General features: G+C 38.9%; 1 protein-coding gene across 9 annotated transcripts in view; it reads right to left on the reverse strand.

Annotated features, from left to right (window-relative positions):
- The window catches only part of tipE (temperature-induced paralytic E), a 77,581-nt gene that overhangs the window by 37,292 nt on the left and 12,787 nt on the right, over window positions 1-27,502 (reverse strand). For 8 of the 9 annotated variants that reach the window (XR_014441793.1, XR_014441790.1, XR_014441792.1 and 5 more), the window contains exons 2-3: window positions 21,366-22,477; window positions 4,780-4,893 (exon numbers count right to left, since the gene is read on the reverse strand). Coding sequence is in view for 5 of the 9 variants with exons in the window: in XM_083124062.1 (XP_082980188.1) it covers window positions 4,780-4,893; window positions 21,366-22,240 (989 nt within the window). In the remaining 4 variants the exon portion in view is untranslated. The remainder of the gene's footprint in view (window positions 1-4,779; window positions 4,894-21,365; window positions 22,478-27,502) is intronic. The other variant, XM_083124064.1, reaches the window with a different exon arrangement.

The raw sequence follows: 27,502 nt of genomic DNA on the forward strand, positions 1-27,502 counted from the left end.
TACAGTACGCCAGTCGGACCGTCGGGACATGTCCACGCGTGTTGCGTGCCGCCTCCATGCCCTCGATGCGTGGAACCCGCAATGCGGACGAACAGGCATTTATGAAGTCAATGGCGTATTCGTCGTACTGTTTCTGGATCTTGCATTTCCTGCAGAGGACCTCCCCCTGTTTCTTTGCCGTAGCAAGGACAGACAATGAGGAAATATATCGGGGGAGAAAAAACAGACGGTCTGCAACGCGCAAACCCCCTTTTGGGTCGGTAGCCGATGTTGCCCGGACAACTGCATAACAAACTCTGGGTGTTGCGTTGCCGTGATGCACGCGAACAGTCGATTCCCGACTGCCGGTCTCTCTCCACGGCGGCCTGCCTACTTTGCTGTCGTCATAGATCCCCCCTCCCCCACTCGTCACCGACACGACCTGGTATTGAAGCATCTCCTTACACGGAGAAGCACCGGATATTGACATCATGCTTACAATTAATCTCTCTTGCTAGACCTAGCGATACCAGACGTTGGCAGCTCCTTTTCAGACAAACGAGAGCATTATTTTGAATTAAAGACCTAAAAATAACTCATGTTTTCGGACTGGGTACATTTATTAGGACCTCACAAAATTGAAATATTCTTCAGTAGCCATCGTTAGTTAAAAAGGTTTCCATAGACAACAGTCTTACTGACCAACCAAATTTTGTTTTCAGTTTTAGACCGGGCTCCGTGGAGGAGTGATCAGCACATCACGCCACGACGCCAGGGGTCCCGGGTTCGAATCCTTGCCTGGGCATGGATGTTTGTGAGTGTCTATTCATCAATTTCATCATTACATCACTCATCCCCATCGTCGCAAAATTAGCCAAAAGTGGCACAAAAAAGCGAAGTAAAATAAATAAAGCAAATCAATAGTTTCAGATGTCAGCCAGAATTACAGATTACGATCTAAATGAATTACAATGTTTGCAGGTAATAAGTAATTTATAATTATTTACTATTTGAAACGAGTATTGTTTGCTTAAAATGGAAATAATATTTTAATCTTCATATATACGCTTGTTTCTCGCAATTCTTTTATTACTGAACGGTTGTTATTTGACGAAAAAGATGAAGCGATGCTTGGCTATTGTCCAAGGTGGGATGGATAAAAATTCCGCACTACTGTTCAATGTTTACTTCAGTGGCGCTGTAAATGTCTATCAGAACTAATAACTCCAAGTTCTTTGCAAGATAGCTCAGAATAATTAATACTTGCTTACAATGTAAAAGTTTCCTTAATTCTACGGTGGTGGCACCGTATAATCTACTGATGGTTTACCGTTTATTCTACAGTATTTTCACCGTAAATAGCAGAAACTCAAAAAAGTCGAATCCATCTTCTAAGTAAGTTACAAATACCGTATATGGTGACAAGCAATTTCAAATGTATAGTATCGAAAGGGATCCATGTTGAGACTGTCTTCTACGCTCACAAATAAGAAGTATGTTTTCTGTTTTCCATTGTATGTGTATTTGTTAATTAACCAGGACTAGCAGAGTTCAGGAACGTTGTATACATATCGCTGTTTTAAAGTTGTTGATTTCTATTCGTTTTTGTACAGAAGTAAAAATGTATTCAATGTAATTTCTTGTATTTAAATGCAAATTGAGTTTGTAAACGAGTTATTTCAAGAGAAATACAACCTTGGTGACAATGAAGTTCGACCAGAAAGGAATACGTGATTAAATGCACAGAGGCATAGGCGGTGGAATGGGTGACCCGCAGAAGTGACGCATGTGTGTAAGAGGAGGCGTGTGAGCAGGCAAGAATCGTGATCCCAGCATGTTGCACCCAAGGTCACGTAAAGAACGAAAACGGGGAACAATACGCGTGACATTGAACTTCGACCAGGCACCAGACCCATACGGAAAAATTCCAGATAGTGGCGCATTCGACGGAAGCATGACGTCACGGACACGATAAGGGAGTCTGCCGTATATAAGCGCGTGCTGTGCACCGAGGAACCGCAGTGCATCATCGCCATGGCCAGGGGCAAACCTATTGACAACACCGTGAGGAGAAGAGTGGTGGAGTTGCAACGGGAAGGACTCAGTGAACGGGAAATAGGGCGCAAACTGAACTTACCCAAGTCAACCGTCCACTGCATCATCAAACACCACCAAAATACGGGTACTACAGAGCCAGGTAAAGCCCCCGGTCGAAAACGCCTGCTGAGCGTGCGCGACCTACGGATATTTAGGCGCTATATCCAGACCAACAATCATGTTTCTGTGGCCGAATTACGACTGTGGATTCGAGAACGCTTTCACATTGAAGTGTCAACCAGAACCATTCGCCGTTACCTACAGCGATGCGGTTACCGAGTGTGCAAGGCGAAACGTAAACCCTTCCTTTCCGGTGTGCACGAATGTACCGGGGATGGACATTTCGGCAGTGAAACAGGGTTTTGTGGACGGACGAATCCATTTTCAATGTTGTGGACGGGAAAATACGGAAAACAGTCATTTGTCGGAAGGAGGAACAGAATGAAGCAAAATGTTATGCACGTCGGGTACAGAAACCTGCGTCAGTGATGGTATGGGGATGCATGACGGCATCTGGGGTTGGCCCACTACACGTCTGTGAGGGCATTGTGAATGCACACGCCTATACACGCATACTGGAGCGACATCTTCCCACAGTGCGAAGGCACCTGTTCCACAGGCGGCGTCTCATCTTTCAACACGACAATGCCAGGCCTCATACAGCGCGGCTGACAAGAGAATGGTTGACTCGCCATCACGTGCGAACTCTGCCATGGCCACCATCGAGTCCCGACCTCTCGCCCATTGAGAATGTGTGGCGTGTTCTTAAGCGACGTGTGCAACAGAGGGGGCCTACGACAGTGGCTGCTCTTATCGCCTGCCTGCAGGAGGAATTGCACCGCATCGATGTGGAATACCTTGAACGACTCGTCCGCAGCATTCCCCGACGCATTGCCACAGTTATTCACCGACGGGGCGGCGTCACACCATGGTAAACAGGATCCCCTCTAACAGTGGTCGAACTTCAATGTCACGTGTAGATGGACGAAAATGTTTTATTTTGTGTGGACACCATACATTGCTGCGTTGCAGCGGAAATTTATGTTTTCCTTTGTTCCATGTAGCCTGCTGAATAAAATATGTTCAGCATATGCATGTGTTCTCCTTCTTTCACAACGCACTCCTATATTTGTGACTGGTCGAACTTCATTGTCACTAAGGTTGTAATAACTTAAAAGTTTAAATTGTGTTTTAATTCTTGCAACAGAATATGTATAGCCCTAATATTATACAAAACTCAGTTGAGGGATAAGGACTTAAATTTCAACTTTAAAATTGTATAAAAGTCTGCTCACCGTTTGCGTGTGAATTAGAAATTCAATGTAATGTATAGTTGCAATATTGATTCTGAAATGCAAAATAATTTACATAAAAGTACATGAAAGTTGATATTCTAGTATCAACAGGTCTATACTACTGCTGCCAGGGAGAGCTCCGATGCGAAGAAATGAACGGCAAGAATGGTGTGGTTTTATGGTGTGGTTCATTGTTTCTACAGTTAGCGTTTCTTTTTACGGTGGAACAACTGTAATTTTACAATAACATCACTGTTGCCGTAGCTGCCGGTGATATTACAGTAATATTAGATCATTTTTCAGTGTAATAAGGTAGTTTAGTTTCGAATGACGTCATTGGTTTACATTAGGTGCCGATCCCCTCCAAGCCAATGGCGCATCCCAGATCATGTCACAATCCCCATAAAATATTTAATTTCGACATCGTGTATACCACTATCCCATTACTCAGAGTAATTTTTTTAACTTTATTGATCACTTTACATGATCTCCCTCCCCCATAATTCTTCGTTTTCTTCATCCAACGGAGTAAAATTGGTGTACCTAGTAGTAAAAGTAACTTTGAACCTGCAATAATAAATGAATTAATACTAATTACTTGCCTGACATTTCTGATGGTTCGTTGAAGTTAGAGTCACTTAAAGGGTGTTTTTTTTAAAATTTTAGAATCATTTCGTGATAACTCCTGATTGGTTCATTTTACTTCGCTTTTGTATCACTTTGCTAATCACGAAGATGAGGATGATTACTGATATGATGAAATTTATAAAAGGAGAGTCGCAAGGAACATCCGGGACCCATGACGTCGTAGCGCGCTGTGCTAACCACACCTCCACGTAGGTCGGCTAACTACTGATATCATCTCGCAAAATAATATAATAGATAGAAGCTATATATATCTGACGGTGCTTTCATGAAAGTGAAAATGAACATGTCGTCCCTCTTCCCTTATTAGTAACAGATTAGTAAATGGAGCAGTGAGAGTAGCTCCAACTTTTAACTTCTTCTTAAATCAATTCCATTTCTATCCTCTTTCACCGAACCTGGATAAATTCCCAACCAACTAATCAGAAGTAAGATTAGTGAATGTCGAAGTTATGCATATAAAATCCTAAAATTAAATCGTAAACTTTAGCTTAAACATTAAACAATTTCGCGAAGATTCACAAAACAATAGCATATAGTATAATTTCAATGTTCGTACAGAATGTGGGTACAAGATCTAAGTGCTTCTGATTATCCTTGCACTAAGTTCGCTAGTGCAAGTGCAGAGTAACACACAGTGAGAGTGCCTTTACGATCTAGCGCCAGTGGTGAATAATATACCCTGTTCATTGCGTACGTTGCGTAAACATGCTGTGGGAAAGTGCGTGTGTAAAGCTGCGTGTGAAACCTGAAGCTGTCTTACTTCATCTCGTGTTGGATAGGCGGCAGGATTTCCTTCCCGCTCTTTTCAGGCAAGAAACCAGGCTGCAGATAGGCGTCCGTGTTCGCGCTACCAGTGCTCGGACAATTAGCGTCTCTACAAAAACAGAAGAACATCAACATGAACATCACACGCACATTAGTAAAGCTTATTCGTGGACATATTCGTAAGCACACAGATCATACACTCACGCGTGCTCACGTATTCAAAGCAAGAATGACATATACTTACTGACCTCATTATTAATGATCATAAATTCAAAGAACAGAAATAATATAACAGAATCATAAAAGGATTTATGTTTCACCCGAGAGATGTCGCTAGAGTACCAGCTCTTCTAAAACCAGGAAACAAACGTATTTCTCTTAAAATATACCATAACTTCCTGTAAATATATTTTGCACTTAACGGCAAGTAACTTAAGTAAGTTAACTTAGATGAAAATAACACTTCCAATCCTTTAAAAACCTGGTGCAATATTAACTTCCCCATTTGATTTACTTATAATTTTGAAATAAATAAAAGTTGTTTTTTTATGTAAAACACTAAATGAGTACACAACTTTTTGTTTGGAGCGTTTCTACATATATTGTTTTTTTTTATTGAATTTTGCATCGCTTTTTTAAACATTTTAACCGGTATATTTAGATTTCTTGTCAAATATTTATATCTGTCGGTCAAGGGTTTGTGGTTTAACTATACACGCCGTCTCCTTTAAAACCCCATAAAAAGTAGTATTGAGTTTTAAATCAGGTGATCTTTGAATCTTGCATAAATTAGTCAAACGAGAAATTAATTACATTGTTAATTTGCTTATTTTCAATTCCTCCAGTACAGCAGGAGTAACTACAAGAAACTGGACAGGAACGATACTGTAACAGTATGTATAATCCAAAAGGTTTATCCTGGTATCGCTTCCGTCACTCGGTGATCTGTCGTCTACTGAAAGACCTTGCCAGATATCACGTGACTTCTTCCACCCACTGACAGGAGCGCTGGAGGCAGCACGTGCTTTGTTGTCTGCCAACCAGAGCTCGCCGTTCTCTTGGAGAAGCGAATTAGAATACTTGGTTACACAGCGAAGGGGAGAAAAGGCAACCGACACGCAGGCAGCAGGAATTTCAGATGAGAAATGGAAAAGAATTTATCTTTTAAGCGTTTCATATCCATTGCTTGCCCTTGCCTCGTACAACAAGAAGGTCAGTTTTCACGAAATATATGTCTGGCAACAACGGCCGTAGACGACAGATCATTTTAGTTGGGAGCTTTACCAGAATAAATCTTCTGGTTTATAAGGCAACTAGAAAATGAAAACAATATCAAAAGAAAGATAACACAAAGCTCCAAACCGTAAATACATTAATTGTGGACAACTCTATGCAACCGAGACGAAACTCCTATAAGAGCTAAATATGTTTCTTTTGGCTTGAGATCCCATTCAACTGCTTCAGTACAATCGATGGATAAGTGGAAGCCATCGGGTGTTTGTGTAGAATGTTTATCTTCTTCTTACGGCGATACAACTCTCTATGGAGTCTTGGCCAACTCAACAATCTTGTGTCAATACTTCCTATCCTCTGCTTGCTTTCTTCACTTGTCTTCTACATCTGCTTCCGTTTTGGTATTTATCTTAGTCTGGATGCAAACTGTTCGAGCTTATTCCATTCATTTAGTATGACCAATCCAGGCTATCCTTCGAGATGTAATTTCTTTCATTATGTTCCTTTGTTTTATCAATGCATCTAGCTCTCTGTTCAACTTGGTCCAAATATTTCTCTTTCAAAAATGTATAGCCGTTCTTCAATTGTATATTTTTAACATCCATGTTTCTCAATAATCGATAACACGCGGTTTTATTAAAGTATTTTAGGTCCTAGTTTTTCTACTTATTATTTTGCAGGTGTTTCCGGATTCTTCGTCCAGTTACTCTGAGTGAATGTTTATGTCGTGAGATGTTAAAATTAACAGGGAACTCTTGAGATTAAGAACGCTGTATCAATGTCGATATTTGTTTTAAGTTGTTGATTTCGATTCGTTTTTGTTATATGTAAGAATATTGACTTAAAGTGTCTTGTTTATGCATATTCTCGAAAATGTAGACTTGAAATATAAAGTGATTTTTAAGAAACAGCAAAATGGACAAAAAAAAGTGAATTATTTATAATAATTGTTATATATTTGTGATTCCGATTAATTTGTGAGACTAACTATCAACTTTAGAAGAAAACATTAAAACAGATAAAAAACAATAACGATGTCCAAAGTCGACAAGATAATGTTGACAGGGACAAAAAAAAAGAAGAAGAAGAAGAAATAAAGTGTCTTGTGTCAGAAATCGAAAATGAGTTTATATCAAATGTTATAAAGTGAAATAATATTTTGGAAGTTGAGTTGTGTTGTTTAATTCTTGCAATGTAAGTATAATAACATTATGAAAACCAGTTGGGCGCTGAGGACTTGCAATTTAATTTTAAATATGTGTTAAAGTCTGCTCATCCTTCGCCTACAATATATATTCAGTGTGAAGTATCGTTGCCGGGGGGAGGGGTCGAAGATTTGTAGATCCGGCACTGCTGCTGAACGTAGAAGCTACCAAGAAGTAGTGTATTTGGAGCTGCCAAAAACTATAATACTCGTGTTAAATGTAAGTAGACGAGGGGAAAAAGCTGTGTTTTAAAAATGTCTATATGTATTTATTAGTGTTGTACTGTACTGCATGCGATATTTTAAAGATCATTTGTGCATAGCATGGCATTTAGTTGTCGTACAAAAGATTATAAGATTTACCGCCATCATTGTCGTTGGTGCAGTGTATCCAACTGATGAACAGAAAAATGTTACACTTTCGGGCGAATAGGGTCACGAGAATCGAGTGAATAGGGTCAACACATGATATGCCTATTTGCCCTCAAATAGGCTTCTAAATTAATTTGTCTGCTACAGATGAAGAAATATACAAAGAAATCGTCAACTTCGTGGAATCAGGAGGACGTTCAGAAAGCGATGAAAGCATTTAGGGAACGTAGGAACAACGACATGCCGCAAAATATTTTGTGTTCCTATTTGTATCTCCAAAGAAGAATACAGAATGGCCAGGACAAATCCCTGAGAGAAAAGAGGGTAAGCTATCTTGACAGTGAAACAGAAGGATGAACTGGTATCGCAGTTACTAAAATTATGGTCGTGTGGTTTTAGCCTCGACCCCCAGCGATGTGAGAAAGGTTGCGTTCAAATTCGTCAAGTTGCCCTCACACTCGCATCGTCATCATCATGTTCAGAGTCGGAAAACGTCATTTATGAAGTCAACAATACTCTTTGTGGGTTCTGTAATATGAAGCACTAATACAACGACCCTGTTTCAGTGAAACTGGTTGATTGGATACAGTGGCAAGAAAATCTGGAAATGTGCGACTGCACAAGGAAGAATAAAGTTTATTTGTCGATGACGTGCGAACAAAAGATAAGGTCCTACACTCTGAACATAAGGTTTGTAATGGAAATTAAAGACTAATAATACATATTTCACTGATAGGTTACTGACTCGATTCGCTCTTACATGTGACCTGATTCACCCGAACTCTTAAAGGTGAATAGGGTCATGCAGAGTTAAAGTTTAAATGCTACGGGCAAAAAAATGAAAGAACTTTACAAATTATTAATTACTGGAAATTATAGTTAAAGGATCGCTTTATTACTAAATTCCCGATAATTTTAAATTTGAATGAAACTATAGGAAATACGTTACATTGTTTGATTTTTTTACCCTATTCACCTTAAGTTACCCTACCCTATGCTGTGTTTAATTACACAAAGACTGAAACTTTAAACTGAACCTAAACATTTCGGTTCGAACCGAAACTGAAGCGAAACTCCGCGCAAACTTGCCTCTGCCGTTTTAGTTCAGGTTCAGGAAAACTGAAAGTACGTCGGAATCAGTTTTTTTTGTGTTTTTTTTTCTGTTCGATTTCAGTCGCGATACCTGTTTTATGTGGGATATCGAACCGGATATCGAACCCGGGACCCCTTGAATACAAGGCGACGACGCTACCACTGCGCGATCGGGGAGGCCCATTCATATTATTAATTGTTAATTAATTTCAGAATGTTAATGACTGCTCTACTTTTCCTTGTAATCCTATACCTTGCTGAACATGCTACAATGCGTTGGTAAATATTGGATTACATTTACGAGCCGAGGTATTAAACGCTGGCATTTTCTCCCTTGTATTTATAGGCGTCAGGGCAAAGGTATTGTCAATGCTCCATTAAAAAAATTGCCGGTCTCTCGCTTTAAGCACAATACGGCTTAACACGTAATGGCTGCCTGGAGCTTAAATGTCAGGTCCTCGAACAGAGACTGCGGAACGGAAGAGTTAACATTAACTGAAGTTAAAGGAGACGGCGTTAAATAACGTTTGCGGGAAAGGAGGCGGCGGTTCAACAGTTACCTCGCAGCCAAGTCTTCATTAAGTTTGGCGGTTTCAGCCCAGACTTTGTGGTCGCTGAGTCTCGCGTTGGAGCCTCCTTTCAAGGGATTTCCTTATTCAACTCTGGCTGCCAAAACCAATGTAACATTTCGAGCATCTATGAATCTGAAATCTGAACAGAAACGGCCCCAGGAGATTGCCCCCGGTTACCAGAAAAAGAACAAAAATGAGATAAATATTATTTTAGCACAAATACGCATTTTTGTACTGTATTTACGAGTATAATAAGTAGGGCTAGGATTTTGATGCAAATGCATCTTTTTTTGTTAAGGCAGAAACGTTGCATAAGTAGATAGGAACGTGTTGAATAAATTGGGATGCCTTTGTTGGAGCATTTTATGCATTTCTTGTCCCTTTTTGGAGTAAAGGTAATTTTTTAAACTTTTTAAACCGTTTAAGTCATTTTTCGCCCTTTTAAAAGTCATCTTATGCATTTTTCTACATTTTGGTGAAAGATGGGGGGCATTTTACATGCAAATGTAAGTCTTTGAAGGAGAGAAGTTCCCGACTCTTGTCTCATTGCCTTCAGCGCAGTTCTGAACGACTGTGTTTGAAGAAACATATAAATTCTGTGCAGTATTGTTGATTCAAGCTGTTATGTAACAATTCAGATCAAACAATGTGATTTCCCCCTCTATCAGTAAATACATTGTCGCCGAACGGATTATTGTTAAAAAGCAAAGGGTACAAATTCTCGTGCTCTGTATAGGACATTTTGTCAGGGAAACAATTTGCACTCCATGGAATTGAAAGTGACTTAACAGCAAGGGATATTGTTCATTTCAAGTCAAGTTCATTGGAAGTCGAGAGAAGTTTTTCCGTGTACAAGGCTCTCTTGTCCGACAACCGACAATCATTCACTTTTGAAAATATGCATATGATTTTCATTGTGTAGTACAACTCAGTACTTAAAGTGTAGAAGATGACAAAAATGAACTTTCTTACTTGAACTACCATGCGCAATGAACATGTGATGATAGATACTGTAACGTTAATGTGTAATTTGAATTTCTCTTGGTAGTTTATAAATTTGTTCTACAAATCCTTATGAATTTTTAGGTTATTATTCTAAGTTTATAGGGCATTTTGTTGGATGTATTACGTCATAAATGCATTTTCTAAAGGTCGTTTTTTGACAATTTTAAGGTCATCAAAATCCTAGCCGTAGTAATAAGTGTGACTCACACCCAGAAAATATGTCCGTCCCTTGTACCTGTTTGCTTAATTAATGCTTATCTTTAAATTGAATATGTTTCATTAATATTGTTAAGATAATTAAAGAAGTAATGAAATAAATTATGCCTATATATATATGTAAAACATGTCTTCTTGATTTTATTTCAGGTTTAGTCTGCCCAATAACGTTTGTTTAATGGCCGCGGCATTTTGATAGTGGGTCTCATCCTCATCGCGACGATGAGGATGAGTGACGATATGATGAAATTGGTGAAGGAACACTCAGAAGAGACGTCCATGTCAAGGCGGAGATGATTCGACCCTTGGCGTCGTATTGCGCTGTGCTAACCACTCCACCAGAAAAAGAGAGAGATGAAGATTAGAAACGAGGAGAAACAGAGTAGAGCGAAATGAAAGGTATGATGAGAATGAGGAAAGAGGGAGAAAGGAATGCCATGGAGATTGAGGGGAAAATACAGAGAAGCAGAGAGAGATAAATGGAGGATAGAACAAGAAGAAAAAGAAAAAGAGGAAAAAGATGTTATGCCATGACTATGCACTGAAAACTTTTTCCATTGTCCGATTTTTATTCACCTCATCGTTTCTGCCTCATAAAAACGCAATCCTCCTGCCTCACCTCTGTACCCTATAATGTCGCTTTTCTGGAATATGGGTTGTTAATATTCAAACCCTGCTATGTTAGACGGCCGTTCGTCCTAATCATCATTCATCCCCATCTCCCATCGGAATGATTAATATCTGTTATGGATAACATCCCAATGGAACCCCAGAGCATCTACCTTTGGGAGGATATATCTCCCAGAGCTTGAAATGAATTCCAACAGAATCCAGCTATAGAGCCGTCCCGGGCAGCGAGTGGATAGGAGTCGATTGGGAAATCTCGATACATCGAATGACGTCATTCTAGTACTGGAAAGTGCCGTTAACGAGAATGCTGCTGCTCTACGCGGTCTGGCCAGTAGGTAGTAAGGCGGATGGCGTGTGGTACACACGTGTCCACTTGACTCAGCCAATTACGAGCTTTCTAGCTAGTGATGATTGCTGAATGGGGGGGGGTGATTTCCCCTCTGGTTGATGCAGCCCCGCAATCGTTGCTAGTTATTGACACCTGGGGCAAACTATATATATTTAATTTATATAATATCGTGATCCTTCAAAAGTAGATACTGGAATCCCCCAAGAGAAATATATGTTTTTCAAATAGAACACTGGGAATATTTAAATTTCTCGATCGTTCTTCCTGTCCGCCTATCAATTGGAGTGAAAAATCAATCTTTTAGCAACCTATCCGTAAAAATTGTAAGTTAAAATATATTTTGCGATTGAAATAGTTATCTCGATTGTGATAACATTTTGTATAATTAGTTATTATTCGAATGTTAATTAATTATGTTGTTATTATTATTAGAGTTACATAGAGTTGAAATGTCTATGAGCAATAAACCGAGAAATGCATCGATGTTCTGAATAGTAGCATATCGCCGCTACAACTTGTTCCTCTTTAACTTCTTTAAAGAATATAAAAAGACATCCAACTTTGAAATTATATTGTTTTGAAAGTAGTTATTGAAGAAATACGGTTAGGTTTAGACCAGGAATTATAAACATAATGGAATAATGCAAGTTTGGTATTGCATGTTCAGACGTGGTGATAACATCTAATTTGTCACCGATAGGACAAAATAGAGACTTTACCGTCTAAAATTGGGATCGAAAGCACTCGTGCTCGAACCAGGAATCGAACCCGCAAATTAATTACGAGTATAATTATGACAGTTTTACACATTATCCGGGTAACTCCGTGGTGTCAAGTGTGTGGGAAACGTGGATGGGACTGATCGAAACCTAATCAGGGGTTGGAAATCCTCGATGGCTGATCTCACTGAGTACTCGACTCACGACCTCGCAGCCGAAGATTCTGGTTCGAGTCCTAGTCTGACACGAACGGTTACATCTAATCGTCGTCGTGATTAGCCTAAAGATGCACAAAAACTACGTTGGAGGATGTGGAGGTATGGACCCACAGTTCACAATCTCGGCCATTTTTGGAGATGGCGTGATTAGTACCACGCTCCAGCCTCTTTTATCTCCAGACACCCATTTATTATGGGCCGGGTAAACCCGAGTGTCTTTCCATGCAACGGTCCTTGAAAAATTTCTACCGCCGGGAACCGAAATCTGGTCTTCCGTGTGGCTTCAGAATAAGGGAAATAACAACGCCATGCGGGAAAAAAACGCTAACAGCCGCAACTTATCAAAACACAATTTCCTCCTTCATCTAAAGTATTTGTGATTCCTCACACATGAACGCCTACCAAGCACAGATAGAGGTATGACAATACGAACGAATACGACACGGAAACTACCTACCCTTTAACGTAAACCATGCTTCGCGGAGAACACGTTCCACGATAAATACTAACTGCTCAATTTCTTGATCACATTGAGGGATGACAAGAAATAAACCATGCACTTTGAGTAAACACGGAACATCAAAGAAAAATACAATTACAAGAAATATCTACAATCTAAGAAACAAGTACACGTCGTACCAAGAAGAGATATACCACGGCAAAGTTGTGAATTAAAGTGAAGAGTAGTTTGTTTACTCTCGCAGTCACCTCAGACGAAATATTCCCCTTCACTTATGCCTGAGTGCCCCCGCGTTGCCATACAAATATATTTATAACTTCCCTCCGTTGCCAAAAAAATCAACAACGTTAAATTTCACGTCTCTGCTTTTGCTGAGTATGTGTTACTTCCATGATGATATCACGTGGTCATAATTCACGTTCACCTACTCAAAGCACTCTGGAGGCCGTTCGATGCATCGGATTGCGGTAAAACGTGGTGCAGAGGCTATGAAGACCATGGGGAAGCAAATGCTGACAAGAAAAAAATTAGTTCAAATTTTCACCACCAGGTGGAAATGCGGTGCTTAGAATTAAATTTTCCTTCTCAGAGCTATGTGGAGCCCATTGGAAGCATCGGGTTGCAGTGAACCTTGATATAGAGGCTATGGAGACCATGAGAATGCGAATGATGACGAAAAAACTAGTTTAAATATTCACTACCAGGTGGAAATGTGGCGCTGAAATCTGGGGCACAGAAAACGCTCCGTGCGACCATTGATCACGCTGGATTACATTTTAAAAGTGTCATTCACGTTGACGGAACGCATATTGAACACTGCTGTAGTGACATAAATTAAAAATAAAGTTTTGCATGTGCAACTTCTGCTTGTTATTTTAGCGCCACATTGCCACCTGATGGTGAACTATTTCTATTCATCAGAATTCGCTTCACCGTGGTCTCCATAGCCTCTATATCAAGTTTCACCGCAATCCGATGCTTCAAGCGGGTTCCAGAGAGCTCTGAGTAGGGGAAATTTAATTCTAAGCGCATCATTTCCACCTGGTGGTGAAAATTTGAACTAATTTACTTTTCGTCAGCATTTGCTTCCCCATGCTCTCCATATACCAAGTTTTACCGCAATCCGATGCTTCGAACGGGCTCCAGAGGGATTTGAGTAGGGGGGACGTTAATCATGACCACCGGTATAAACACTTGGGACTGAATAAAAGGTGACGACGTGGTGTCGAAGAACACGCATTATGGCAACGCAGGGGCAGGATTACATGGACAAAGGGTATCTCTCTTCTTGGTACAGCAGTACGTAAAATATATTGTCTTCACGACGCACCTCGCTAAATAATAAACTTGCCAGTAAACATTGAAACTAGAACAGACACTTCTACGCCATATCCAGCTACCACACGTACGAGGGGAGGACAACACACATCACGAACACGTTCAACAGGCCTCTGTAGGAAATTCATATACTCACATTTCTTTTACCATAGCCTTGATCAGAAATCTGTTTCGTCGTAATCAATTAGGGTAAGAGACCTGAAAAGCCGGGACAATTTGGATTAAGAAACGTTTCATAGATTTTGAACTTCAAAAAAACATTTTCTCTGTTTTACAACCTTGATACCTATATCCGCCTGTACCTTGATTCGTAGGCTTAATTTTGAGAAATGCAGCAAATATCAAATCTGTAAGCTTGGGGGGAGGGGCGGGGCATATAGCCCCACTTCTTGTGTCCGTAAATATGAGAAGATAACAAATGAAGTTATAGGAATTGTAGCTTTGCTGGCGACATGATTCGAACAAGAGTTCTCGGGTTACCAGCCAGGTTAAATTGGAGTTGGCTTCCAACTCCAATTTAACCTCGCTGGTAACACGAGAACACTTGTTCGAAATGAAGTAATAGTTACAGACCAGAAAATATCAAACAATGCGTTGCGATTGTATATGTACAGTCACAGCCAGTTCTGAGTTGCAACGATTGCATTTAAATTCGGAAGGGTCTTTTCAACTCAGAAGTGTTCGTAACTGTACATTACGTTGAGGAAAATGCAGTAAATTCATTAGTTGTTGGTACCGTAGTCTTTTATATTACTTCTATAGTACTGGCCATAAAGGAGATGTTCTTTCGTAGAAACTTAGAGAACAATAGAGTCGCGACCAAGGCTCGAACCAGGATCTCAGGCATACTGTACCATTTCTCTTCCTCATTTTTTGCTTCTGCTTTATTAACTTTACCAGAAGTGAAGAACGAGGTAGAGAATATCAGAGACCCGGCTTCGAATCCTAGACCAGTTATTTCAGTACGTTTCTGTGATGGTTTGTTAGAAAACTAAGGTCGTTTATGAGTAATCAGCCTCTACTATAGATGTGGTCTCGCACTGTATCTTTATATTCTCATCATTATTTCATTAAAGAAGCACATAAAAGTTGAGAAATTTCTTTCAAATGATCCACTTAGACGACTTGGTGGGTGAGTGGGTTAAGTGGGCGACTTCCGATATCGTTACTGAAGTTCCCGGGTTTGAGGACCGATCTGGGAATGGAAGTTCTTTGTAAGTGTGCCTTTATCAATTTCATCTAATCATCACCCATCCTCATCTTCGCGATTAGTCAAAAGTTGAAGAAAAGCGACGCTAAACAGAAAAAATACAAATTTTCTATTTTGTACATATTTGCAGCACTTTTTGGACCTTCCCGATGTCGTAGTGGTAGCGTCGTCGCCTTGTAATCAAGGGGGGGCCCGGGTTCGATACCCGGTGGAGGCACATAGTGGTTTGGATCCCACTTTAATCTGTAGGTCCAGTCCCTATTAGCTTACTGTGCATAAAGTGGACTTTAAAAAAAAAACAGAAACTCAACTCAAGATTTACAGTTTTTGAACTCAAATTATTGAGAAATAATGAATGTTCTAAAAAATATAAGGAGCATTAGATATGTATAACACCGTAGGTCGTTGTTCAGTGATATTTGTAAATTCAATTGGGTTATTTTGCAAAATGTTCTGAGGCCTCTACAAATTTAAAATAAGATTGTTGGTTTCTTAGTGTTAGAATCACTGTGGCCCAAATCTCAGATGAGGGAGGTAAAATTGGACAACTCGTCATAACCTTTCAATTATTAAAAGGGACATGCAGTACAATACACCAACATCAAACATATACGAGCCTTGTATAGTTTTGGATCATTGAGAGGCACGTCACCCCCCACCCACCCACCTATATTGGATGGACGGTGAAATAGTAGAATTACAAACTATTCTGGGTTCAACAATCATTTCAAGTGGTGCTCGTGAACGTATGAAAAATTTAAAACATCAGCATTATTATACGGTATGTTATACTGAATTATTATAAGATGTGTGAACACAAAAAAATTCAAATCTGAATAATATTAAGGTATGTGAAAACTATCAAACTTTTGATTTATTCCTGTCTTACAAATGGCAAAACGATACTAGCTGTAAGACAATAGAAATTTCAGCAAAACTAATAACCTACGAAAGTTAACAAACAAGTAGAAAAATATTGGTGAAAACATTAATTAAATAAACAAAGACTCGTGGATAGAATGAGATTTCTGGTCCATAGAATAAATCAAAGGTACAAACAAAGTTGATTTCTAGGTGCGAAACTATGTCGTTTTACAAGTAAATTATGCAAAAGCGCTCTAAACAATCACACATACAAAGGTAATAGTACTTTCCGATCATACCATGGCTGAAATACGTGTATACTGAAAAGAAAATTAATTTAAATTATCAATTCTACGAACTCGTGCAGCTAACCTCATAATTGACGAACAAGAAATGGTATTATAAATCCAACAGAGAGATGTAAGTTAGTTTTTACGGCACAGCAAAAGTTAATGAATAATTAGTAATAATTAATCCGAATGATTTGACAAGACGAGAGAGACAAGGGCACTCAACCTTTGACGATTACCATCAAATGTAATGTGCTCTCTAATGACGTATAACAGGCAAGGTAATCGCCCGAATTCAGGGCTCAACGCGAATTACCCGAGAGAATGTGTAATGGCGACAGCTTCTACCATTACAACATGACAGTGTCATTAAAAATGAGCGAGGTGTGGATTTACCTGTCATGCTTAGAATTGATCCACTGTTTTTCGCCTGCATGAAACATAGTCCATAAAAATTTGACTACCGTGCATTTTGGACATCACAATCTGGTTACTGCCCCGGCCCGTAACTAAGGATTTTTTTTTTATTTCTTTGTGTTGATCACAAAATGGCGGCGAGGTGAAACTGTTAACGCAATGTGAGAATTCAATGTAGCAGATGTTGAACACCCAAATACATAAAGCACAGATGTTAAACAGATTCATGCCCCATATGCATCTTAGCTTCTATCTACCTATATATAGAAGTATGTATGTTTGTGTGTGTATATATATATATATGTAAGTATGTATGTATGTGTGTGCGTGTGTAGGGCATGATTATTTTTAACATCTGTATTTTATGTATTATTTGTGTTTCAAATTATGCACACACACACATATATATAATTCAAAATATCCTTAGACTCTAAAATCTTATTATATACATACGACCGAAGTAGAATCCTAAAGCTCGACATCAGTCATAACTTTCTAATATGTTTAAAGCTACATATAATAATTTTTAAATTGAAAGTATTGTAGGAACTATGTATTCGATATTGTGCGGTCACTTCTGTTACAGGAGCAAATGATTCAACCTCTATAGTTCTAATCTTAACTATGGTACTGGTTGTGATTTTCGCTGGACATTTATGCTTTATTTGGGGTATTGATTAACCTAACCTACTCAGATGTTTATTTTTAGCGTGAAAAATTACTTCTCACTATTATATGCATATGTGAGTAAGTTAGAAGATTGTGTTTGATGTTTAGAATCTCGTTTTGGTCACGTAATGCATCGAAGGGTGAGGCTTTAGTTTCACGTCTGTTTCAGGCCCCGGACAACGCATAAAATCAACCATTGCAGAACTGTCTAGTCGACGAATTTTACTCTGTATTGCAGACACAAATTTTATCCCACTAAAGTAAAACTTATAGAGGAGAGTCCGTGGGCACTTTTTACGTTCGGATGTATTAGAGTTGTGACATAGCATACTCACGGGTGGGCTCAAAATATCAGTTTCGATATGTATTTTCCAATAAAGATGATGCAGCATAAGTTAGCTCATACGTGTGAAATTTAGACAATAAAACTGTTAAAATTATATGATTACTTTGGAACACACTTCAACATAGTCATTTTATCGTGTACCTTGAATACAATTAAACAACGTGCAAGACGTTCCAAACTTCGTCAGATAGTTATTAAATGTAAATAATAACATTAATCTTGGTTTCTTGCGCATTTCCCGATGATTACCTCTGTCTGTTTATAATTATTAACTAACTTTGTGAATTGTGCACTATGATTAAAATTTATCGAACTTGCAATGCAAAATTTGTCACTTCGTTAATAGTAAGTAAAACATGTTCCACGTTCCAATGAAATTTTTGAAATAAGATGACATGTTTGTAGCAATAAGTATAAGGATGAATTAAAGGAGTAAGTATACTTTGAATCTAAAATCTCTATTGTGAGTTCGTGTGTGTAATTATCGAAAATTCAAGTTATTATATAAATTGGTTCATATGATTCATTGGTAATAAAGACATAATGTGATATTTACTGCACTATGTACTGTAAAAACAAGACGGAATAATATTAATAATAATACGCGATGAACCTATTTCACACAACTTAACGACAGAATTAAAGCGAGAAAATTATGAAATATTATAGAAACAACAGTTATAGTACTAGTACTAACAGACATCATTAATAATGTGGTAACATAAAAGACTATGTGAAAAAAAATATTTGACCTATCAGGACTTAAACCTATATACGTCAAATCTGACGAATCGGGTGTTCGAATCCGCGTATAAAAAAGTGATGCGACTCTTTTGTTATGTGACAAATTTGAGAGCTTTTACCGAGGAAACATAATCTTGAAATGAGTAAAGATAGGAACGTTTTCAGCTCTTCCTTTATCTGTGAACCTCAAAGTCAGAAAGATCTCATTCAGGAAGCAATGTAATGTGCTTTGTATGTCGAGGTTCAAGGGTTGATCGTGAGAGGCTAGTAAGCAGAGAGAGATTGTGATCACATATCGATCGCAGCGCCTCACGTCGGACGGTCAAATTAAGGAATCCTTGCCGATCGCTCGAGACTCTGTAACCTCCGTGGGGATCAAGGTTAAACTGCACATTAAGGTTTCCCTGTCTACATTCACTTTACCCCCATGGCGTCTTCTATTACTTTCCTCGTAAGGACGTTGTAGGGGGTTGGTCTTGAACGTTAGACAAGTGCTTTACGTGGTTCCTTTTGAAAGTTTAAGAAAAAGTTATGTAAGAAGCTTCATTTGAATGTTTCGAGCAAGAATAGTGACATATATATCCCAATTTGGAATAATTAAACAAAAAAACAAGTGTTTGTGAACATTTGAAGCCAAACAGCTGATACAAGGTGGCGCAAAAGTCATCACCTGATTTTCTTAGCCTATAGCTTGAGTTTTAAATTAAACAAAGTAGGTTTTTTTGTGTTAAACTTTTATTGATACTTCTAAGTTTTATGTTTTCAATTTTTAAAGATAACATCAAAAATTTATGCAAATTTGGGCTCTTTTTTATTGCGTTTGCATTGTGTTGGAAAGAATCTGCGGGGAAATGTTTTCAATTTAATGCTGAATATTGTCCTTTAGTTGCTGTAACCTCTCTGGCTTATTCACATAAACAATGACTTCAAATATCCCCAAATGAAAAAAATCTGGAGCGGTCAAATCGGGGCACCATGGAAAATGTCGTCTAAATTCTCGTTGTGTCAATATTACAGATAGAGTATTCCTTAAAAATATTGTCACAATTTTTTCACGTTCTTGTGGGGTATACTTATTCGTTTTTGCACACAATAAATTTCGTGAATATCTTCTATTTAACTGACAAAACACTACTGATATAAACAACAAGATGCCAAAATAAAGGCCAGTTCAAATAGGATAATGACTTTTGCGCCATCTTTTATTAGTAGCTCAGTTTAAACAGGGTGTATCATAATAGAGTATACAACTTTAAGAATTTATTTCGACTAGACTATATGGAATACAACAATGATATTTGCTGTGTATCAATCATTAATTGAAGTTTCTATGAGTGCCTGCAAATGGTTAATGTGGCTTCCACCAGTTATGCGACAGACATCCCATCGATATTCTAGTTCTTGCCACAATTTTCCAAAGAACTCCTCGTCAACCAAAGCAAGCAAGGGCGTTTCTTATTGTCTCTAGCTGTTGCACATTCTGTGGCGCATAGTTCTTGTCTTTCTTGAAGCCCCAAGTGCAGAGATATAAGATCTGGGAACTTTAAGATACAGCCAGCTTTTTCTGCACCTGTGAAAGTCGTAATTTTCTTTAACACTACACCTCCTCCACAATGACCGTGTTTATAAAAGTATTGCGCATAAAAAGAAAACTTGAAGATTTTCTCATTGTTATACAACAAACCTCATTGTTGTCGTGTTTCAGATATTTCTTAATAATAAACCTGATAAGTTGTTTACTCTATTATGATACACGCTGTATTCGAAGCAATGTAAGTGGTATGCACAGCTCCATTTGAACATTTTAAGTAAAACAAGTTACATATTTAAACATTCGAAGCTCCATTTCACGGTTTGGTGGAAAATAAGCTAGATGTTTGAACGTTTCAAACAAAACAACTGGTATAAAGCTTCAAGAATTATTGCTATAAATAGCTCCATTTGAACTTTAAAGCAAATAAAGTTCTGGAAGTAGCTCTATTTAAACATTTGAAGCAAAATCAGCTCCTCCATTTCAAAGTTCAAAATGAAATAAGTGATATGCGCAGATCTATTTCAGGGTAAAAGTTGTGATTCATTTAAGCTTTTGAATCAAAATAAGTTATTGGCAAATCAGGTAATGTAAACGTGGTTTCTTCTGAACGTTTAAAGCATAATGCGAATTCAAAATGTTAGGAAGTGAAGAAATTAACCTTGCACTAGAGAAAGCATTTCATGGAATATACATTTTTGGTGCTCCCAATAGCCCGTACCTAGGACACTATATGCACCTCCCTCTCTACATTCGCCTCTACTTTCTCAGTGATTGACTCTTGAAAAATTAGAAGCACTTATTGTTACCTATAAGCTCTATGAAATATCGAATCTGTTTTGGGATAAGCAGGTAAAGGTTTGTAGAGACTTCCTTATCTCATTCGCGATCTACAGGTTGGTAGGTACGTGCGCTTGTTCATAACGCCTGTTCAGAGAATGAATCCTGCTCGAAATGGTTAATAATATAGATCCGTCCTGTGACCTCCCACCTCTTCCTCAAGAATACTTCTAGAACTTCTTACTCTACAGAGTATGTGCTGAAATGCTGCAATTAATTGAAAGTTAGAACTTAACACTAGAATGATGAAGATGTCTCTTACCCTGTAGCATTGGAATTGGCGTTCGGGGTGGCTTCCTGCTCTTTGGTCTCCTCAGCCTCGGCTGCTTTGGCCTGTCCGTCCGCGTCCTTGTTGGCTTCACTATGCACAGACTCGCTGGGCAGAATAGTGTCCAATTGAGGTTCGTCGTCCTCCGCGTAAATCTTGAAGTAAGCGATCCACAGGTAGATACAAGAGACTATGAAGGATGGAATGGGGATTGCCATGGCCAGTATCAAGTTCAAGTACACTTGGTCCATGTCTAGCTCCGTGATCACTATTTTCGGGTCTATTTTGCTGTAGTAGCATGTAAAGTTCGAGCCTATTGTTGCATACAGGTCCTCGAAATCCTGACACACGAGCATGGGAGGGTATCCGCAACCTTTAACGTTCGGGAACAACCTTGCCCCGATGAACCAGTCCGACTCGTTGAACGTGTCGTACTCGAAAAGGGATCTGTCCGGTTGGCTGCCCTTCTCCTCTGGTTCTTCGAGTGTTGCCAGGTCTTTTGGTGTCAGCTCAACTTCGTCCTCCATGCCACTTCCTTCCTCGCCAATCTCTTCCACGTCGTCCAGGCTCATGTTGAGCCTGTAGTTCACGAGGATCTGGGTGCACTTGAAGAGCTCTTTGGTGCATCCCTCCCGGCAGGAACTCCAGCTGCAGTTGCTGACGCCCAACTTCCTCTCGATTTCCACGGTCACGCACCAGGTGGGCGAAGTGTCGAACTCCATGAAGATGGTCGTGAACGACGGGTCGATGACGAAAGGCACCAGGAAGAGAAAAGCGAAGAGGCTGAAGGTACCAAGGAGGATGAAGAAGGCTGTCGTGTAGAAGAGAGCCTTCTCCTTGAAGGTCTGCTCAATAACCTCTTCTTCCATGTTCGCTTCCTCGCTGGGTGGAAGAAACTCTTGAGGGTATTGTTTTTCCCCGACCTACAGCGTCAGCCAGGATTTTCGTTGTATCATAACACGACACCAGGTACAAGGCGGCTTAAGAGCCGGCTCATAGCTAGTGCCTCACACTAGGATTCTTTGGCTCGCCGACAGGGAATGTTCTCAAAGGCTTTCAACATGGTTGTCCGCCTCTTCTAGAGCAAATCTTCAGGAAGCAGATCCCTGCAAAGGAAAAGACACAATTAGTAACCAATAACAACAAAGGAAGCACAAATAGCGAGACAATGAGCAGCTAGATCCTCAAATAACACACCGTTCGGAGTTCTCAAAAGACTCATATGAAAAACACAAATCTACAGGGAGGTACCTAGAGATATATTTCTGGGAGGTTCGAATCAAGTGCCTGAGAAATAGTAATGCACAGATTAATAATTTAATATAATTTATATGCGTTCATAATAATATTAAATTAATTCATATCGTATTCCTATTATTACATGAATAGGTAAAATGACGATATAGGAATAGAGACATACAGGACGTATTACTATCAAGCTTACGTGTAATTAATTAAGATCGCTAACTTTACAAGGAAATTAATGTCACAAAGATAAGGAACTGAATATTCATTACATAACAAATAAGGATGTTAGATCCAGTTGACGAAACGTAAAGTTCCTGATTAATATTTTGTGTATTTTTATAAGTAGGAGTGTACATAGATCTTCGTTGGCACTGGCATTCAAAACGAATGATCCTAATCTACTCCCTGCCTTCCAGTACCTAGTTCGGCGGAAGTAAACCCTCGATTATAATACAGCAAATGCTATATTTATATTGATTAATTGTAGTACTTGGTAAGTCTTTCGTGGGGTTCTAGACATCCTAAATACGTCCTTTCCAATCTACTAAATTTGTGAAATCTTATAACTAGCGCTAGGATTTTGATGACCTTAAAATTGTCAAAAAATAACCTTTAAAAATTGCATACATCCAAGAAAATGCCATATATACTTAGAAAAATGACCTAAAAATTCTGGAGGATTTGTAGAACAAATTTATAAACTACCAAGAGAAATTCAAATTACAAATTAACGTTACAGTATCTATCACATGTTCATTGCGTATGGTAGTACAAGTAAGAAAGTTCACTTTTTGTCATCTTTTACACTTTAAGTACTGAGTTGCAGTACACAACGAAAATCATATGCATATTTTCAAAAGTGAATGATTGTCGGTTGTCGGACAAGAGAGCCTTGTACATGGAAAAACTTCTCTCGACTTCCACCGACACAAGAGGAGCGTACTTGAAATTAACAATATTACTTGCTGTTAAGTCACTTTCAATTCCATGTATTGCAAATTGCTTCCCTGACAAAATGCCCCATACAGAGCACAAAACCTTGTACCCCTTGTTTTTTAACAATAATCCGTCTCGCGACAATGTATTTATTCATAGTGGGAAATCATATTATTTGAGCTGAATTGTTACACAACAGCTCGTATCAACAATATTTTTGTTTCTTCAAACACAGTCATTCAGAATTACGATGAAGGCAATGAGACGAGAGTCGGGAACCTCTCTCCTTCAAAGGGTTACGTTTGCATGTAAAGTGCCCCTTCTTTCACCAGAATTTAGAAAAATGCATAATATGACTTCTAATAAATGGCCGAAAATGGCTTAAACGGTTTAAAAAGTTTAAAAAATGACCTTTCCTCCAAAAAGGGTCTAAAATTGCAAAAAAAATGCCCTAACAAAGGCATCCCAATTTATTCACTTACGTGTAAAACACGTTCCTATCTACTTATGCAATGTTTCTGCCTTACCAAATAAAAGATGCATTTGCATCAAAATCCTAGCCCTACTTATAATGTATGTCTCCTCAAACTCAAAATTGACACAAAGGCGCTGAGGTCGGTGAAGCATGTAAATGGATTGTATGGCATACATATAATACCTGATAAAATTATTATTTTTATTATTATTCTTAGTGACCCTACCAACTCTGAGTCTATTTTGGTCATCTAGTCTGAATTTTTTGTCAAAATTAATTTAGTTCATTATGCACTTGTTATCCACAGGAAAAATTAAAGAAAAATCTTTAAGTTACATCTTCTTGGATATCCATAAAGGAGCCATATAACGGGAGGATTGGGATCCGTGAGGAGGGCAATTAAGGATGCAGGGAATGGAACACCATGGCAGCGCAAACCATTATATAGTTTGTCTCGAACTCTGTAGAAATCTAGACATTGTAAAAAGAGATGTGTGCCATCTTGATTAATTTTCCCACATGTGCAGGCTTGTTTAGATATTATGTGTAAACGTGCTAGATGATCATTAGTGCAAACATTCTTGGAAAATTATATGAATAGTACCAAGGATTATTTTGTGAATGTTCTGCAAGCCATTTGTATGTATTAGCCGTGGATTAAAATCGTACTATACAGCACTGTGTGGTCTATTTATTTTGAAGTTTATTTTTAACTCTTGAAAGTATGTCCGTATATGGAAGCCTCGCAAGTGAGATAGATTCCGATGATCGGACACAGAGGGCTGCATATAGGTCAGAATCGCTTACTACGCCCGCCTGGCTGGTCGGGCGGGCGGGTAAAACTATATACCTGAGTTTTTACCCGTCAAGCATCGAAAGCCCATGGGTAACTGGAAGGCCTTGCAAGACAAAGCTCGCTTATCTTCAACGAACGCTCATTCCGGTTTTGCACCGTCTCCAGATACATGAGTCACGCAGTCACCGTTGCCAATTTTTAGATTCTAAACGGTTCTAGGAGCACTTAAAATGTTCATCACTTTTATCAATTTGAAATTGCAGACATTTATTCCTTGCTAGAAAACATTTGTATCAGTCACATCCAGTGGCGGCGATTGGGTTCCAAAACTAAGGGGCCAAGGTGCAAAAGTTAGGGGGGGGGGGCAAGGACAGTTTAATTTCCCTTGATACATGAGGTTAGCGTGGTGCAAAAGTTTCAAAAAGTCGGGGGGAGGGAGGCAACTGCACTCTCTCGGCCCCGCCCCTAATTGCCGCCACTGCAGACACCTGTAAAGGAGTACGAACCAAGTTTTGTAAAAAAGTGCCATCGTAAATATTTTGGACTTTGTGTTACTGGTGGTTGCTCTACATTATACTTTTGCGGGGGCGGGGGTGCTCCCCTATAGCGCAGTGGTATTGTCGTCGCCTTGTAATCAAGGGGTACCGGGTTCGATACCCGGTGGAGGCACATGGTGGTTCGGATCCCACTTTAAACTGTGGGTCCAGTCCCGATTAGCCTTACTGTGCATAAATTGACCAAATAAATGAATCAATCAATCGAACAGATTTTCTCTCTGGTGTAATTTTGCCAATTCTGATATCTACAAATTTCTTTTGTACATTATTCTGTAATTTTATTTAAAGTGATTTCAATAAGTGATTTTTTTAAAAAATAGAATTCCCCAATTTAAATTTTGATTTAAATCAAACCACCTTGCTTAACAGAAAGCTGGCTTCTGGGCAGCGAATGATATTTTTACATTAGATTTTGTCCTTTCTCGTTCTGGAGTGAGATTACTGAGTCCGGTAAATTTGGGCTGAATCATGCCATTCGACACTACCTTCCATAAGTTTTTCCTAAGTTTCAATTTTGAAAAAGTTCCTTTTTCGTGGTTGTTACTTGAAGAGTAGGAAAAATAACAGAAGGCGGTACAGGATACAGAGAACACTGGAAGCTAGTGTAGAGCTATCAAGGAGAAGAAACTTTGCCAAAGCACTTGATTTCAGATTTAAGCACATTCCTGAAACATAAAACTTTATCAGGATATTCTGAAGATAAATCATCTTCATGCCCGTTACAAAGGGCAATAGCTGCATCTGTAGGAAGGAAGGAAGAACTACTAATATTATCCATACCCTTCCTCAGTTTAAAACACCGGGAGCATTTAAATGCCCCATACTTTGCTCCGTGGCAGTTTGAGGTGCTTTATCATTAACATCTTAAAATCGTGTAGGCTATGCAAGGTCACGAGACAGAAGAAAAGCCAAGACAAAGCGCTTTCTATTCAAGAAAATAATAATTGGATAAAATTGTCCAAGCAATTTTTGCGTTAATGTTTCACATGAGAAATGAGAATTGTTTTGACTTTTTTGGGACCCCTTAGAGCTCCCGCCTGCCTCTGATTTGACGTATTCATTCAAATTATAACGTTAAACTAGAATATAAAGCAGATAAAAAAATGTTTTAATTTTATTGCCCCAAAAAATTAACTTTTTCTATCTTTGTCACTTCCATTTATTACGTTTTTCGTATCAACCTCATAGGACGCGAGGCCCCTATATGCGCGAGGCCCAGGGTGGTCGCCCACTTCGCTCACCCCTTGTTACGCCAATGGTTATACAACCTCAAGGCACCTGCGCCTAGCAGAAATTCAAATATTTCCATGCGTAGTGAAATATAATGGCCGTTGGCAACACTGACAGTAGTGCTCGCCGTCTACCTGCAAGAACTACATCGAGTCTCACGGGTCTTCTTAAGACCCGGGTAATAGAAAAGCCTGGCAGGCATCGATGCGCAAGCGATTTCGAACACCTGTGCTTGACGTGCGTGTTGCATATTATTGTAGGCGCGCCTCCTTGCAGACGGGTTTTTTCCGGGTCTTGTGCAGGTCTCTAATCGGCCAGCCTTGGCATATATGCCCACACGTTCATTTCCCGTATTTACATGGTGAGCCTTTACGTAACTTAACTGAACGTTGATGTTTCTTCCATAAGCATACTGGATTTGTTGGATTATTAGTATGATAAATAACGGATGTTTACAAATCTGAGGATATGCAGAACTCAGCGCCATTAATACGCTTAAAGCATCTGTAATAATGAGAATTTTTGTGTAATTATTATGGATAGCGTATGTGAGAGCTCTATATATTGCATAACTTTCTGCAGTGAAAATAGAAGTATCAGGTAAATAGAATGCTATTTATGGTAATAGAAGGTGTTTTGTTTTTGAATATGAGTTTGTTATAAATGTTTTGTGGTATTTTATGTTGAGAGAGAAAAAGTGCATGATTATGTGGTTCCTTTTTTTGAAGGTTAGTACAATCTTTGTGTTTGGATATACACAACACTTTCATGCAAGACGTCACAATAGCAAACGTTAAGCGGGCCAAACCTGAAATACCCAACCTACTCACATGTTTATTTTAGTGTGAAAAATTATACTTTCCACTATTACATGCTTACGTGAGTAGGT

This window comes from Lepisma saccharinum, chromosome 6, assembly GCF_977018435.1.
Source record: "Lepisma saccharinum chromosome 6, izLepSacc3.1, whole genome shotgun sequence".
Taxonomy (NCBI): Eukaryota; Metazoa; Arthropoda; class Insecta; order Zygentoma; family Lepismatidae; genus Lepisma; species Lepisma saccharinum.